Genomic DNA, 16,521 nt, shown 5'->3' on the forward strand with positions numbered 1-16,521 from the left:
ACACACGTGCGAGCGAAGGCACACTCACACAGCACTGCAGAGAAACGAGAACAAAGAGAATCAGCCAAGAAGTTAAGGTTGGACTATCTCACAGAGGAGGTTGAACACTGAGCCTGCTAAATGGGATTGTTGATTTAACAGCCATGGTAGTCGATAAGGATTGATAAGGAATTCCCCAGAAGATCTTTGATTTGCATTTGGAGCTAAATAACAATAAATAGGCAACAGTCGGGGTTCAAAAGTAATTTTTTTTATTTAAAATTTGAGGTTCTCCACTTTGATATGATTAGATTTTTTTCTGTATTCATAAAATGTATGAAACTTGCAGGATGAACACACACACACACACACACACACACTCACAGAGACAGACACACACACACGTTCTAAAAGGTCCAGACCACAGAGGCTCCTCCTCATCACTAGGGGTTCTAAAGGGTGGGCTCACACCTTAGGGGGTTGCCGTGGTGACCGCTGGCCCCGCCTCCCTCGGCCCCCAGCTGGCCGCGGGCGAAGGAGAACTGGGCGCGGCCCTTCTTGGGCGTGGTGGGGCTCTCGGCCACGTACTCCACGATGTGGGGGCTGTCGTCGTGGCGACGCAGGTAGCCCTGGCTGAGCACGTGCATGATGCAGCCAAGCACGTCATTGGTGGAGCAGCTGAAGGGCAGCAGGGAGGGGCCCCCGCTGGCCACGCCCCCTGCCTTCTGACACGTGACCATCACCTGGGGAGGGGGGGGGGAGAAGAGGGTGGAGGAGACAGAGAGGGTTGGACAAGGAGAGAGAGAGAAAGAGAGAGACATTGGTTAGACTTATTTTCCATAAATCAATTTAGATGAATACTAATTCACACAATTTCCGAAAATCTGTTCTGGCCCCGGGTCCGGCAGGGTCCGGCGGGCCCCGGTGCATCGGGCCCCTCACCTTGAACACCAGGTTGTCGATGTGGATCTCCTTCTCCGTCTTCATGAGGCTGACGATGGTGCAGTAGATGTAGTTCCTCTTCCTCTCCAAGGCGTCGGCCGCCGCCTCGTCCACGCTCAGGTAGGCCTGGCGGGGCAGCAGGCTGCGGCAGGCCCCGCCCCCCGACGCGCTGCCGGCCTCCGCCCCCGCGTTCAACCGGAGCACACCTGACCGCAGAGCAACCAATCACAATCCATCCAGCTGGGGCAGGACCAATCACAGCCACAGGCCTGATCTGGTCACACTGGGGCAGGACGAATCACAGCCACCGGCCTGACCGGGTCACACTGGGGCTGGACCAATCACAGCCACCGGCCGGACCGGGTCACACTGGGGCTGGACCAATCACAGCCACCGGCCTGACCGGGTCACATTGGGGCTGGGCCAATCACAGCCACCGGCCTGACCGGGTCACACTGGGGCTGGACCAATCACAGCCACCGGCCTGACCGGGTCACACTGGGGCTGGACCAATCACAGCCACCGGCCGGACCGGGTCACACTGGGGCTGGACCAATCACAGCCACCGGCCTGACCGGGTCACATTGGGGCTGGGCCAATCACAGCCACCGGCCTGACCGGGTCACACTGGGGCTGGACCAATCACAGCCACCGGCCTGACCGGGTCACACTGGGGCTGGACCAATCACAGCCACCGGCCTGACCGGGTCACATTGGAGCTGGACCAATCACAGCCACCAGCCTGACCGGGTCACATTGGGGCTGGGCCAATCAAAGCCACCGGCCTGACCAGGTCACAGAGAAACGACAGTATATCGTTGTCGGTGCAGTCAGGATGTTCATAGAACCAAGTGCAAAGCACTGACAATCATTAGGCTAACGGTTACCCATTCCCTGTATACAACAAAGATAGCTAGGAAAAGACGCTGCATGATGATAAGTACTATTTTTAAGTGCAAGGACTCACAAAACACAATAAGTACGGTGCACATAATGAGCCCAGGTGAACTCTAAACAAGCTGGTCGTGAGTCTGATGGGGACTGTGAGCTCCACCAGTGGTGGTGTTGATGTAGGTGGAGCAGCCCCATCACCTCTCTGTAGGGTCTGTGTGTGTGGGCTGTGGGGGGGGCTCACCCTGGGTGAGGTCACTGGGGTCGCTGAGCAGCAACAGCCCCCCCTCCACGGTGAGGGGGGCCAGGGAGTGGGCCACGACAGAGGGGGGCAGCCCCGTCACCTGCTGGAGCGCCTCCACACTCAGCTCCTGGAACACACACACGAGAGACACACACACAATTAAAAAAGTTTTTGATTTGAAAATGTATACGGTCATTATGAGCGCATGCATGCCCATGATGAGGGATGCGTAACGTCACTTGTGACTGACTGACTGACTGACTGACTGACTGACTGACTGACTGACTGACTGACTGACTGACTGACTGACTGACTGAGTGAGTGAGAGAGAGAGTGTACCTCCTGGTGGTTGAAGTGCAGCAGGATGAACATCTGGAGGGTGGAGACGTGCAGCGTCCAGCGGTTGAAGCTGAGCTCCGCGTGGCCGAGCCACGTCCACTGGAGCCGGCGGGGCTGGCGGCTCTGGAGGGCGCCGCACATCACCTGGGCTGCACACACACACACACACACACACACACGTTACACATCAGATGGGCCACACATTCACACAACACACACACACAGACGGTGAAGCGGGGGGGTGGGGGTACAGACTTTGGGTGGGGTACTTACTGTGGGTGTAGAAGGTGCTGAACTGGCTGAGGTGGGAACAGAGTGCGGGGGGGAAGTGGACGCTGGGGTCGTCAAGGTAACAGGGGGCGGAGACGGCCCAGCAGCGAGGAGACAGGATCAGGATGTGGACGTCACACTCCTCCTCAGGCTCCTCCCCCTCCTCCTCAGGCTCCTCCTCTTCCTCCTCCTCCATCGTCTACACAGCCGGGAGCAGACAGACCCCAGACCATCACCGTGGAGACCAACGCAGCATCAGGACCAACCTGGGGTCAGCACTAGGCTGGGGTCAGGACTAGGCTGGGGTCGGGGGGTCAGCACTAGGCTGGGGTCAGGACTAGGCTGGGGTCAGGACTAGGCTGGGGTCAGGGGGTCAGGACTAGGCGGGGGTCAGGACTAAGTTGGGGTCAGGGGTCAGTCCGGTCTACCTGGGACGGGTCCTGCGGGGCGGGGTCCATCAGGCTCTGGTCCGTCAGCCCGTGGTCCAGCTGCTGGAGGCGGTAGAGGCTGAACTCGCGGCGCAGCTCGTCCGACTCGGCCAGGTTCTTGAGCATCTGCTCGGGGAAGCGGTTGGGGAAGCAGCTCCCGATGTGCTGGGTGACCAGCTCCTCCAGCCAAACGTCGCCCCCGCTCAGCAGCCGGTCGCCCAGGTAGTACCTGCGCCACAGTCACCGTTACACCACATTATAATAGCGTGTACAATAACCCAGATAACACATCCTCTACACACATATAGCCAATATCCTCAATGTGTCAAGAAGAATATTGCCCCGCCCCCTTGCTGTAGGATGGTAGGGGTGTGGTCTGAAGCCCCGCCCCCCTTGTTGTAGCATGGTAGGGGTGTCGTCTGAAGCCCACCCCCCCCATGATGTAGGATGGTAGGGGTGAAGTCTGAAGCCCCGCCCCCCTTGCTGTAGGATGGTAGGGGTGTGGTCTGAAGCCCCGCCCCCCTTGTTGTAGCATGGTAGGGGTGTCGTCTGAAGCCCGCCCCCCCATGATGAGGATGGTAGGGGTGAAGTCTGAAGCCCCGCCCCCCTTGTTGTAGTATGGTAGGGGTGTCGTCTGAAGCCCGCCCTCCCTTGATGTAGGATGGTAGGGGTGTGGTCTGAAGCCCACCCCCCTTGATGTAGGATGGTAGGGGTGTCATCTGAAGCCCGCCCTCCCTTGATGTAGGATGGTAGGGGTGTGGTCTGAAGCCCGCCCCCCTTGATGTAGGATGGTAGGGGTGTGGTCTGAAGCCCCGCCCCCTTGCTGTAGGATGGTAGGGGTGTGGTCTGAAGCCCCGCCCCCCTTGCTGACTTATGCTAGGGGTGTGGTGACGGTCAGAGGCCATCATGCAGGCTGGCCTCCCCTGTGATTGGCTGTGTGTTGGTACCTGTAGAAGTGCTCGAAGGTGCTGGCCATCTCCAGGCCGGAAAGGAACAGCATGGGCTCCAGGAACTGCTGCAGGCGCTCCTGGCTCTCGCGGCGCTCCGCACGGCCGCTCACCTGGATCCTCTGGATGGCCTGGTCGATGTACTGGGCGAAGCGCTCGCTCACCTGCACAGAGCAACTACCGTTAGCACTAGCATGGGGAGAGCTAAAGGCTCACCAGAGCTACCCGTTAGCACTAGCATGCCCAGAGCTACCCGTTAGCACTAGCATGGTGAGAGCTAAAGTCTTACCAGAGCTACCCGTTAGCAATAGCCTGCCCAGAGCTAAAGGCTCTCCTGAGCTACCCGTTAGCACTAGCATGGTGAGAGCTAAATGCTCACCTGAGCTGCCTGTTAGCAGGACTCACGTGGACAATCTAGGTAGGACTCACGTGCACGGCCCTGAGGAGGACTCACGTGCACGCTCTGGGGAGGACTCACGTGCACGGCCCTGAGGATAGACAGCTGCAGCAGGGCGGCGGAGAAGCCGGTGCGCAGCGCGAGGGCGAAGGCGGTCTGCTGGCCGAACAGCTCCTCCATGGCGCGCTTCAGACGCACGTACAGCCCGCGGTACCGCTCCACGAAGTCCGGCAGGCCGCAGCTCACCTCCAGGAAATCCTTCACCTGAGGGGGACAACCAATCAGCTCCCGCGGGGCCAGAGGACCTCAAACACGATTGGCTGTCCGGTCATTCAGAAGGCACTCAAACCAAGAGACGCTCGGTTCATCTTCTCAGAGGTCAGAGGTCGCTGGGTGTCTTGCTCGACAGCGACTGCCGGTACAGCTCACTCCCCGAGAGGCTGCTGACGGGACAGGCGTCCTTACCTGCTGCTCCACCACCCCCTGCCAGCAGAGGGCGATGCCCGCCACGCTGCTGCTCTTCATGCGGCCGTAGATCCGGGGAGAGGAGGACGAAGAAGAAGAGGAGGAGGAGGAGGAGGAGGCTGCCGCTGCCGCCGCGGGGTCCTTGTTCTTCCCGTCTTTGCCGTCTAGAGGAAGGAAACACAGGGGTAGGTCAGCGCTTCTGGACAGGAGGTCGCCGGTCATGGGGGTCAGAGGTCAGACCCGTCGTTCGGACGGGACCGCGGTAACGAGAGCGAAAGTCCTCGACAGTCCGGAAGGAACTAGGAGAACGCCAACAACGGAAAACTAAAAAAAGGTTTCAAATGAAGCTTTGAGTCGTTACCATGGCAACCGCAGCCAACAACATCAACAACAACAAATCAATATAGAATAAACAGCCGAACTATCAGTCTATAATATCTGTAAATGGATAGACCAGCTCTAGCTCCACCTCCACGCCAGATAGGCCAGCTCTAGCTCCGCCTCCTAAAGGGTGACCTCATCCTTTGAACATCGCAGTCGTTTACAAAGAGACTGGGGGTGACGAGGCGTGGGGGCGGAGCCCGCGTCACATGTACTGGCCAACCGCCACCGTCGCCACGGTTACGTGCGGCAGACTCACTGGACTTGACGGGCGGCTTGACCTCCTCCACGTGGCCGGTGTCCACGTGCACCAGCAGGTGGGTGAGCTGGCGCACGCGGCAGTTGAAGATGGCGGGGCGTCCCTTGTTGCGGCGGCGGGCCGAGCGGGCGTTCTCCAGGTACTCAGAAAGCAGCCAGGAGAGGGGGCTGACCGAGGTGGCATCTGGAGGGAGGGAGGAGAGATAGAGAAAGAGAAAGGGATAGGGAGAGACAGGGAAGAGGGAGGAAAAGAGAAACTAAAGTTACTTCTCACTGTAAATAATTGTTTTGAGTGTTATTGAATTACAATTATAATGCATGTCTTTATAAGTATTGTTTTTCCCATCTACTTTTGCAATGTGTCAGTCAGTCAGTCAGTCAGTCAGTCAGTCAGTCAGTCAGTCAGTCAGTCAGACAGACAGACAGACAGACAGACAGACAGACAGACGCCCCACCTGGCAGGGCGATGCTGTGGACGATGGGGGTGATGAGGGCCTCCCAGCAGGTCCCGCCCAGCGCCTCCGCAGCCTCCGCGTCCGGCAGGAAGCGGTCCGCAAACAGCTGCTCGTGTTTCAGAGCGCTGTTCAGCCTGCAGACAACACAGCCCTTTAATACCCCTCCTTAATACCCCAGGTACTGTTCACTAGTGTTCAGCCCTTTAATACCCCTGGTGCTGTTCACTAGTGTTCAGCCCTTTAATACCCCTGGTGCTGTTCACTGGTGTTGACCCCTTTAATACCCCTGGAGCTGTTCACTGGTGTTGACCCCTTTAATACCCCTGGTGCTGTTCACTAGTGTTGACCCCTTTAATACCCCTGGTGCTGTTCACTAGTGTTCAGGGCGGTCACCTGTTGAAGAGCAGCAGCAGCTGGCTGCGGTCCTTCAGGACGTCCAGGCACCAGGTGTGGGCCTTGGTGCTGTAGAACAGGAAGGTCCGGCAGCACAGCTGCTCCTTGAACACGGGCCAGAAGGTGGGCTTGGGGCCCAGCACCTCGAAGCCGTGCACCCGGGTGTCGATGCCCCCCTGGGAGGACCACAGGCACGTCACTACAGTATCACACAGTAACTAGAGACGATGGACCACAGCACGTCACTACAGCATCACACAGTAACTAGAGACATGTTCCCACACTGCGGCTGGTGACTGACTCTCCCCTGGACCTCTGATCCCAGAGAGAGCCTCCGTGGTCCTGGAGGCTCTGAGGCCAGCGTGGCCACCGGGGGATCCTGGAGGACAGGGAGGACCTCTCACCTGCTGGCACCTCTTGATGCGGATCTGGATGATGGACCAGAAGCGGGTCATGTTCTCCAGAAGGACCACGCGCCGGGCCGAGGGCGGGACGTTCACCTGCAGAAGCAGAGGAACAACCACACAGCTGGGAGTCATGACGACAGGTCATCCATGCATCTGCACACACTGTACGGAGCTAGCAACCACAGGGGGACGTTTCAGAAACACATCGGCCAACGCCTCTCGTGTACTGGCCATCTGCTGGGAACACAGTCAGGATAGTGTGTCACCGTCACACACCTCCGGGAGCCATCTTGAAGGGGCTGAATATGTGCTGCTCTTAGGGGCTGTGTGTCACCACTAGGTGATGGGTGTATAATGACATAATAATAATACATTTAATTTAGAGGCGCCTTTCAAGACACCCAAGGTCACCTTACAGAGCATATAGTCATCATAAATCGTTTAAAAAAACAAGACATTGTGGAATAAAATAAAATAAAATAAAAATAAATAAGGAAATATAATAAATAAAATAAATAATAATAAATAAATAAAACAAAAACAAGAAAAAAAAAAAAAAAAAAAAAATCAAAACAGTGATCAGTTAGACGTTGTGTGCGAGTTTGAACAGGTGTGGTGGAACGGTGAGTTTGCCGGGTGTGGAGGCGATGGACTCACGGTGTTGAGCTCTGCGTTGATGTTGTTGGGGTCGTCGCCCCCCAGCACCAGGATGCGGGCGGGCATGTAGCTGGAGTCCTCGCTGGCCACCTGCACCGCCAGTTGCCTTGACGACGCAAACGAGAGGACAGGGTTAAGGCTCGGCCGGCGGAGGAATGCGTCACAGTTTGGATATCAAAGAGGAAGGATGTGTAGGGTCATTTGTTGTTACTCTTTTAGTGTCGTGAGGTCAAAGGTCAATAAAGAAGAAGAGCATCCGATATGCTTTAAGACTTAAATTGACAAATGACATTTCAAGTGCGAGTAACCATTACAAGCATTTTTTTTAAATCTACCTTTTTTTAAATCTACCTTCTGATATCACAAGTGGGCGTTTTCCACCTAGATGTGTGCTGGATAGATCAGTCAACCAGCCTACCCAGTGGACTGTAGCAAACATTGCTCTTCTCTCCGTCATACATCTAGGTGGACACGCCCATTTGTGATGTCAGGACGGCTTGTACCGGCTAATCACACACACCTGGTGGTATAATACGTCACATTAATTAGCTAGCTTAATGGGGTCGGGCTCAGTGTTGGGCTAGCTGGGCGATGTAGCCTGATCACATTACGCTCAACAGTGACACTTTTGTTTCTAGATCACGGCTACCTCAATAGTTAGCCTGAGCACATCAGCTAAGCTAATCAGGCTAAACACCATCCGATCAGCCCTACACCACCATGAACACATGAGCCCCACCTGATCACCACGCCCTTGTGGACATGGATGTTGATGAAGTGGGAGCCAGTGCAGCCGTTGGACTCCCAGTAGGTCTTGGGGTTTTTGTCGGTGAGTTTGTTGGCTCGATGGTGATTGGACGAGACCACCACCTTCTCCCAACACTTGTCCTCCTTCAGCTCCACGCTGGAACCTAGCGGAGAGATTCACCGTCAACATCCGAGTCCGTCCGACCGAATGGGAACCACACAGCACAGCCCCACACCCGGAACGAAAACCTCCACCCTGGTCTCACAGGACCGCCCCATATCCAGACCGAGACCAAGCACAAACACCCCCACACCTTGACACAGGTTCCTCAGGAACACGTCGAAGAAGGGGATGTTGATGGGCTGATGGCTGCGACGGTGCTCCTCAATCTGACCCAGGACCATCTGAGAGGAGAGACCAGAGTATACTTTAGACATGAACCTCAGGGTAGAGACCAGAGTTAACTCTAGACATGAACCTTACAGGAGAGACCGGAGTCATCTCTAGACATGAACCTCAGGGGAGAGACCAGAGTTAACTCTAGACATGAACCTCAGGGGAGAGACCAGAGTTAACTCTAGACATGAACCTCAGAGGAGAGACCAGAGTTAACTCTAGACATGAACCTCAGAGGAGAGACCGGAGTTAACTCTAGACATGAACCTCAGAGGAGAGACCAGAGTTAACTCTAGACATGAACCTCGGAGGAGAGACCAGAGTTAACTCTAGACATGAACCTCAGAGGAGAGACCAGAGTTAACTCTAGACATGAACCTCGGAGGAGAGACCAGAGTTAACTCTAGACATGAACCTCAGAGGAGAGACCAGAGTTAACTGTAGTCACGAAGCTGAGAGGAGAGACCAGAGTTAACCCGAACCCAGTACCGTCCGGCTGGGATTCGAACCACCTATCCACCCTAGATACTAATGCCTGGCTCGACCTCCTGGGGTAGCCCATGCTAATGGAGGGGCAGAGCGGTGGTCTCTATGAGGAGAGACCACCTAGGAGGAGGAGCTGGGCGGGTACCTGGATGCAGCCGGCCAGGATGCTGGTGGTCATCTTCTTGTAGAGGCTGGCGTACTTCTCGCAGTCGCCCACCAGGTCGCGGAGCTCGGGCAGCATCAGCAGTGTGGTGCCGTGCTTGTCCAGCGCCTTGGCCAGGATCTCCTTGGTGCCCAGGCGGCACATGACCACGGCGTAGTCCTTGTTGAGCGACGCCAGGCGGTACAGGAAGCGGATGAACTGCTGGACCACCTGGGGAGAGACCGTACAGGTAATACACCTGGGGAGAGACCGTACAGGTAATTCACCTGGACCACCCGGGGAGAGACCGTACAGGTCATTCCCCCGGGGAGAGACCGTACAGGTCATTCCCCCGGGGAGAGACCGTACAGGTCATTCCCCTGGGGAGAGACCGTACTAGCACATGACCTGTTACCTGTAATTAATCCTAACACTATTCTTAATGAACCCCACAGCTGAACACACCCAGGGAGAGAACGCCTCACTGACACACATCCTTCACCCGGGGTTTCCTCTGTTCCCACGACAACAGACGTCTGCATCCAAGTCAACCAGTTCAACTTTAGTTCCACCCCATTGTTTACAGGCCGCCAGCCTTCCCGTGATCCTTTGCACCATGCACCATCACGTCTGATACAGAGTCAGCTGGGGGGCTGGCGGTCTCCTCACCTCGCGCTCGTTGACGAAGGCGATGATGGACGACAGGCAGGGCTCGATGCTCTCGTGCCAGGGCAGGATGTCCTCCTGGTGGTCGTCCAGGAACTTGTTCAGTATCCTGCTCGCACAGAAAACACAGGCTTAGGCCCCGTTCACACGAAGCCGAAACGGGCGAAACCGTTACGGTTTCGATCTATCCGGTTTCGAAGTATCTCCGTAAAGACGAAGCCAAGCGAAACCGGGTAGATCTGTAGAAACGCTGTGGTACACATTCCAGGCCCATAAGGGGCGCTGCTTCTGGTACAGAAATCCAGAAGAAATAAAATAAGAAGCAGAGGCGAGCATGCGCATAAAGGCTGCCCTTATGCGCATGCTCGCATGTGATTTCTGAGACTCCGCGGGCTTAAGAGCCATTGGCTAGGAGGTCGAGGGGTGGGGCGATGACGTCATGGTTTGCGGTTTCAGTCGGTTTCAGGCGTACACACGAATCCAAAACGAAACCGGGTAGATTTGAAACCACCTCCGAGGGTGGTTTCAGAAGTTTGCGGTTTCGGTCAGCGGATTCGCCGGCTTCGTGTGTACGGAAGGCCGAACCGTACAAGACCTTTGCGGTTTCGCCATGAAATCGGCTTCGTGTGAACGGGGCCTTAGCCCTGCTACTATTAACCACATGCCACATGCCTCAGTCTGTCATTACAGATGGCTGTCACTCATGAAAGAGCGCAAAGTCGCTCACCAGCTTGTGCAGAAGACTGAGTTCACCTAGACTCTGCAACTTTTGCACTTATTTTATGTTGTACGTCCTAGCAATTAGCATAGTGTAGGGTCTTATCCTAGCTATCTCTGTTCTATACATGAATTAACCAAGCGATTGTTAGTGCTTTGCACTTGGTTCTATGAACATGTTTACTGTTCCAACAGCGATATATTGTTGTTTCTTTCTTCTGACAAACATACTAATTGTAAGTGGCCTTGGATAAAAGCGTCTGACGCCCTGAATTTAAATCTAATATTGCTGAAATCCCACGTCTGGCCTCAGGGTACACTGGAGTTTCAGAGTCTGAGGCCGCGGCCTGGGGGAAGCTACCTCAGGATGGAGAGCTGCACGTCGCGGTCCGCCCGGAACTGGTCCAGCAGACGAACCAGGACCTGGTAGGTGTCACGACTCCGGGTCACCTGAGATAACATCCAATCATATCACAGAGAGATGGGAAAGGTTAATACATACCTACTGATGAACCAATGAAATTACAGAGTGATGGGGCACGTTTACAGATACCCATTGATTAACTGAACTTTGGGTGTTAACTGCTAATTTATAGGTAATTGGTGGAGGGGTGTTACCTCCTTATTAGTGAATTGGTTCAAGGCTGTTAATTGAGTCAGGGCTCTGTTACATGCTAATGGTTAATTGGGTTAGCTGCTAATTGGTTAATTGGCTGAGTGGATTACCTACTAATTGGTTAATTGGTACATGTTACCTGGTTGCGTTCCTCCAGCGGAGACACGTCGTCACTCAGCAGCTGCTCCAACGACAGGATGAGCTCTCTGGTCGGACTCAGCTCCTTCAGACTCGCCGCAAACATCTCCAGCTCCGTGTCCTTGAAGCCCAGGTCCTCGACGTCTGCGCACGCACACACACACACACACACCATTACATACCTAGTCTACTCTAAACAACACACCTCATGCTATTAAACTACCAGTCGCCATTACAATTAGTTACAACTAATATTCCATTTACGTTTAGCCAACGCTTTTATCCAATGCGACTTACAATCAGTACATTTGTCAGTGGAAAGAGAAACAACAATATATCGCTGTCGGTACAGAAGTGCCAAGGACTAACAATCACTAGGTTAACCCATTCCCTATATACAACAAAGAACCATGATCAATAATAAATAAATTAACCATAACCTGACAAGATAGAAATAAATGTGAATAAATAAAACAAATGTGTGTAGCACCTTTTTAAACACCAAATAAACAAACATAAATAACACAGGAATGACAGCATAACCCAATACACAATCAATACATATTAATACTAATGATCACCTACAGAGCCTGGTACCCCAATACATCATCAATACATATTACTTGGATTACTAATGAACACCACATAAACCAACACAAACAGCACGGCAGCGCACCCGGAGGCTGGGAGTACCTCTGCTCTCCAGCTTGTGCACCATGGAGATGTGGTTGAGGGCGATGACGGCCAACAGGGTCTCTGAGCGCGGCCGGCCCAGACACTTCTTCAGCACGGCCGTCAGACCACACGCCAGCAGCTGCTCCGCCAGACTCTTGTGGTTGGAGATCAGCATGATGACGACCAGCAGACCGTTCCTCACTGACAGGGTGGAGCTGCAGGGAGACGGGTCAGGGTCAGGAAGACAGGTCAGGGTCAGGTAGACAGGTCAGGGTCAGGTAAACAGGTCAGGGTCAGGTAGACTAACAGGTAGACAGGTCAGGGTCAGGTAGACAGGTCAGGGGCAGGTCAGGGGCAGGTAGACAGGGTCAGGTATACAGGGTCCCTTCGTCAGCCTGACAGCTAGACAGATCAGGTAGACAGGTCAGGGTCAACAGACAGGTCAGGTCGACAGGTCATGGTCAATAGAGTCTTTCTGCACCTGTGCAGGTAAATAGTTCAATAGGACAGTGGTTCTCAGGCTGTGTTTTTTTATTGGAGATGGGGGTGGGGGTGGGTGCCTGTGCATGCGTGTGTACCCCTTGGTGGTCAGCATGAGGTCCAGGGCAGCAGGGATGGCCCCCAGCAGGCTGCTGGAGCCCTCCGGAGCAGCAGAGCCGATGCTGGAGAAGATCTCCAGCATCATCTGGGTCCCGGACTCAGAGAGGGGCAGGCCGCTGCCCACGCAGCGCAGGTCGTGTTTACTGGCTCCCGTGATCACCTTCAGAGCCTGGTGCCAATACATAAATCAATACATCATCAATACATCATCCATATTAATACCAATGATCACCTTCAGAGCCTGGTACCAATACATAATCAATACATCATCCATATTAATATTAATGATCACCTTCAGAGCCAGGTACCCCAATACATAATCAATACATATTAATACTAAAGATCACCCTATAATAGCAGGGTACCCTGTGTTACGCAGGGTATATAAAGTAGAGCCTTCCATCATTAGTTTCTCCTGTACTAAAAGTGCTGTGTAAATAAAGGCTGATCGGATCAATACATGTCAACAGGCCCAGGGAGGGAGGGGGTCAGCGGGGGGGTACTCACCGCCAGCCCCACCTGCTGCACATGGGGGGCGCTGGAGAACTGGTGCATGCAGGACAGCACTGCGCGGACCCCCCCCTCCGTGGCGAAGGGGACCCTCCAGTCGTACTTCAGCATGATGCCCCGCGTCAGACGGAGGGCCGACACCGCCACCTCCTTATCGGGGGACCCCAGCAGCTCCACCAGCAGGGACAGCACGCACTCACTGCAGGGAGACGCATACTCTACCTTTAATACTGTGGGACAGCACGCACTCACTGCAGGGAGACGCATACTCTACCTTTAATACTGTGGGACAGCACGCACTCACTGCAGGGAGATGCATACTCTACCTTTAATACTATGGGACAGCACGCACTCACTGCAGGGAGACGCATACTCTACCTTTAATACTGTGGGACAGCACGCACTCAATGCAGGGGGACGCATACTCTACCTTTAATACTGTGGGACAGCACGCACTCACTGCAGGGAGACGCATACTCTACCTTTAATACTGTGGGACAGCACGCACTCACTGCAGGGAGACGCATACTCTACCTTTAATACTGTGGGACAGCACGTACCTGATGGACTGGGTGGAGACCGCCCGGAGGGTGGTCTTCTTCTGGGCCGTGTCCTCCTCCACCGTCCGGGTGAGGAACCTCATGCCGGCGATCTGCTGCTCCAGGTCGGTGCTGGTGGTCCTCAGGAAGGAGACCACCTCTCCCATGGTCTCCAGGGCCGACCTCTTCCCCCCGAACCGGGCACTGTCAAACACTATAACACAACGGAGGGGGGGCACTGTCAAACCCTGGACATGTGTGCATGTGTGTGTACGCGTGTGTGTGGCCGTGGCAGCGAGCCTCCTACCCTTCATCTTCTCGTCCAGGTCCTCGGAGGACCGGGCGTCGTCCTCGGAGGGCAGCTCGCCCTCCTCCTCCTCCTCCTCCTCCTCCTCCTCCTGACCCTCCTCCTCTTCGCCTCTCCGCTCCTCCTCCTCCACCTTGGGCTTCTTGGACCCGGAGGCCATGGAGGAGGAGCTGGGGGGGGACGAGGCCGGCCTCCTGCCCGGGGGGCCCCCAGAGGCCTCCGCTGGGGGACAGAGGGAGGAGAGGCTTTAGAGACAGGGGCTGATGGACAGTGAAGAGCCACGGAGCGGCTGAGAGGAACCTGGGGACCCCAACTTTTGAACTTCTGAACTTTTGAAATTGCAATTATTTCAACCAATACTGCGATTGCGATTTTTAAAGTTCCTTATGTTCTGTATTATTCACTAAACAAGACAATAAACATAAGTCTCATTCTATAGTATGACCAACACGACATTGTAAGCTATTTCCTTTAGGTCACGCCTATGTGTTGATGAATTGATATTATAATGTTTTATTTAACTATTGAATTGTAAAAGAAAAATAAATACTAATCTTACTGATCTCCAGTCAGTAGCGATTTTATTAAAAAATTATTATCACAGCCTTTGTGATTTGCATATCTCTTTATATTACATCGCGATGTCGGTTTGAATTCGATTGATCGTTCAGCCATACTATGGGCTACACTAATAGAGCGGCAATGAGGTCATTTCCTGGTTGAGATCCCCTCCTGATTGGTTGGCTGCTCACCCATGAGCTCCTCGTCCTCCAGGTCACCGCCCCCGCGCCGCAGGTACAGCTTGGAGAAGGTGTGGGAGCACAGCAGGTCGGGCAGGCAGGAGCCCGACAGCTTCTGGGTCAGGTAGTGCAGCAGCTTCTTGGCCACGCCCCCGGGCGGAGTCAGGTCAACCAGAGCCGTCTCGTCGAGGTCTGCCTCCCCCGCCTCGTCGAGGTCCAGCTAACGAGAAACATAACGAGGACACTGAAGGGAAGAGTGCAAACAGCAATGTAGCGTCCCTGGTTGGGCCGCCTAGCCCTACCAAGTTATGAAGAATAATGAATCTAGCTGCTCCCCCATCAGCTGAGTCTAGCTGCTCCCCCACCAGGTGAGTTCACCTGCTCACCAGGTGAGTCTAGCTGCTCCCCCACCAGGTGAGTTGACCTGTTCACCAGCTGAGTCTAGCTGCTCCCCCACCAGGTGAGTTCACCTGTTCACCAGGTGAGTCTAGCTGCTCCCAAGCCAGATGAGTCTAGCTGTTGCCCCACCAGGTGAGTTCACCTGTTCACCAGCTGAGTCTAGCTGCTCCCCCACCCGCTGAGTCTAGCTGCTCCCCAGCCAGGTGAGTCTAGCTGTTCCCCCACCAGGTGAGTCTAGCTGCTCCCCCACCAGGTGAGTTCACCTGTTCACCAGGTGAGTCTAGCTGCTCCCAAGCCAGATGAGTCTAGCTGTTGCCCCACCAGGTGAGTTCACCTGTTCACCAGGTGAGTCTAGCTGCTCCCCACCCAGCTAAGTGCACCTGTTCAACAGGTGAGTGTACCTGTCCACCAGGTGAGTGTACCTGGGTATCAAGGCTCTGCTGTATGATTCTGTTGGCCTCCATCTGCTGCTTGGGCTCCAGTTTCTTGATGAAGAAGAGCACCTCCCACCACTCGGCGCGGCTGAGGCAGGCCGCTTCCTCGCCCTGCCGCTCCTCAGACATGTAGGGCAGGGAGTAGAGTCCGCCCGGGGGCTTGGACAGGAAGGTCTGCCTCACTGTGAACAGAGAAAACCTCCGTTAGGGGAGAGGCCGCCATCGGCCACTGAGGTCACCGCTACAAAATTGCAGAGAAAATCCAAATTGAGCACTGTGGTTTGTGAATCTAATGCAATGCAACGTCAACCTAATAAGCCATTATGCACAATTCCCATCGTTTCATCACAATATTTTCACTTTCACTTTTGCCCAGAGCGAATCGTTTGCCAAGACACCAAAGATAATACTGTAACACAATAACACTCCAAACGTCCTGCACCGAAGGGTACGGTACGAGCACGTGTAGCGTTACAACCCCAATCAGCTCCTTCATTACGCTGAGAGTAACCTTTTATGAATGGATGCTGATATTTCAGATATGTTTAACTTTGCTTTGCTACTACTACTATGCCGTTCTATTTCTCCTGTTTCATTTACCATTCTGTATTGCGTATTTTGTGGCATGGGTTTTATTTCTTTGCGAACTGCTTTGTGATAAAGGACATCTCAGCCTCAGGAGGTAGAGCAGTTGTCTTGAAACCGAAAGGTTGCTAGTTCAATCCCCAGCTCCTCCTAGCTGAGTGTTGATGTGTCCCTGAGCAAGACAGGGATGGCTGTCGCCATGCATGGTTGACTCTGCCGTCGGTGTGTCAATGTGTGTACTAACCGATGTAAGTCGCTTTGGATAAAAGCGTCTGCTAAATGCCCTAATTGTAATTGTCCGGCCGTCAACGAACGTATCAAAACACTGCAGGGTTTTCTGATGTTCTCTGCATGTGTCGTCAGTGAGCTA

The 16,521-nt window shown here is 54.3% G+C and overlaps 1 protein-coding gene across 1 annotated transcript in view; it reads right to left on the reverse strand.

The window, feature by feature from the left end:
- LOC130404401 (cullin-9) overlaps window positions 1–16,521 on the reverse strand; it is a 28,890-nt gene that overhangs the window by 7,322 nt on the left and 5,047 nt on the right. The window contains exons 6-32 of the mRNA XM_056609109.1: window positions 15,555–15,748; window positions 14,746–14,953; window positions 13,994–14,215; window positions 13,708–13,900; window positions 13,145–13,346; window positions 12,616–12,806; window positions 12,056–12,252; window positions 11,364–11,506; window positions 10,970–11,058; window positions 9,895–10,000; window positions 9,229–9,456; window positions 8,515–8,605; window positions 8,193–8,364; window positions 7,454–7,559; window positions 6,794–6,889; window positions 6,390–6,565; window positions 5,997–6,130; window positions 5,543–5,725; window positions 4,903–5,066; window positions 4,519–4,701; window positions 4,041–4,204; window positions 3,094–3,322; window positions 2,669–2,864; window positions 2,396–2,544; window positions 2,057–2,183; window positions 922–1,127; window positions 451–722 (exon numbers count right to left, since the gene is read on the reverse strand). Coding sequence (XP_056465084.1) covers window positions 451–722; window positions 922–1,127; window positions 2,057–2,183; window positions 2,396–2,544; window positions 2,669–2,864; window positions 3,094–3,322; window positions 4,041–4,204; window positions 4,519–4,701; window positions 4,903–5,066; window positions 5,543–5,725; window positions 5,997–6,130; window positions 6,390–6,565; window positions 6,794–6,889; window positions 7,454–7,559; window positions 8,193–8,364; window positions 8,515–8,605; window positions 9,229–9,456; window positions 9,895–10,000; window positions 10,970–11,058; window positions 11,364–11,506; window positions 12,056–12,252; window positions 12,616–12,806; window positions 13,145–13,346; window positions 13,708–13,900; window positions 13,994–14,215; window positions 14,746–14,953; window positions 15,555–15,748 — 4,621 coding nt within the window. The remainder of the gene's footprint in view (window positions 1–450; window positions 723–921; window positions 1,128–2,056; window positions 2,184–2,395; window positions 2,545–2,668; window positions 2,865–3,093; window positions 3,323–4,040; window positions 4,205–4,518; window positions 4,702–4,902; window positions 5,067–5,542; window positions 5,726–5,996; window positions 6,131–6,389; window positions 6,566–6,793; window positions 6,890–7,453; window positions 7,560–8,192; window positions 8,365–8,514; window positions 8,606–9,228; window positions 9,457–9,894; window positions 10,001–10,969; window positions 11,059–11,363; window positions 11,507–12,055; window positions 12,253–12,615; window positions 12,807–13,144; window positions 13,347–13,707; window positions 13,901–13,993; window positions 14,216–14,745; window positions 14,954–15,554; window positions 15,749–16,521) is intronic.

Source organism: Gadus chalcogrammus, chromosome 15 (genome assembly GCF_026213295.1).
Source record: "Gadus chalcogrammus isolate NIFS_2021 chromosome 15, NIFS_Gcha_1.0, whole genome shotgun sequence".
Taxonomy (NCBI): Eukaryota; Metazoa; Chordata; class Actinopteri; order Gadiformes; family Gadidae; genus Gadus; species Gadus chalcogrammus.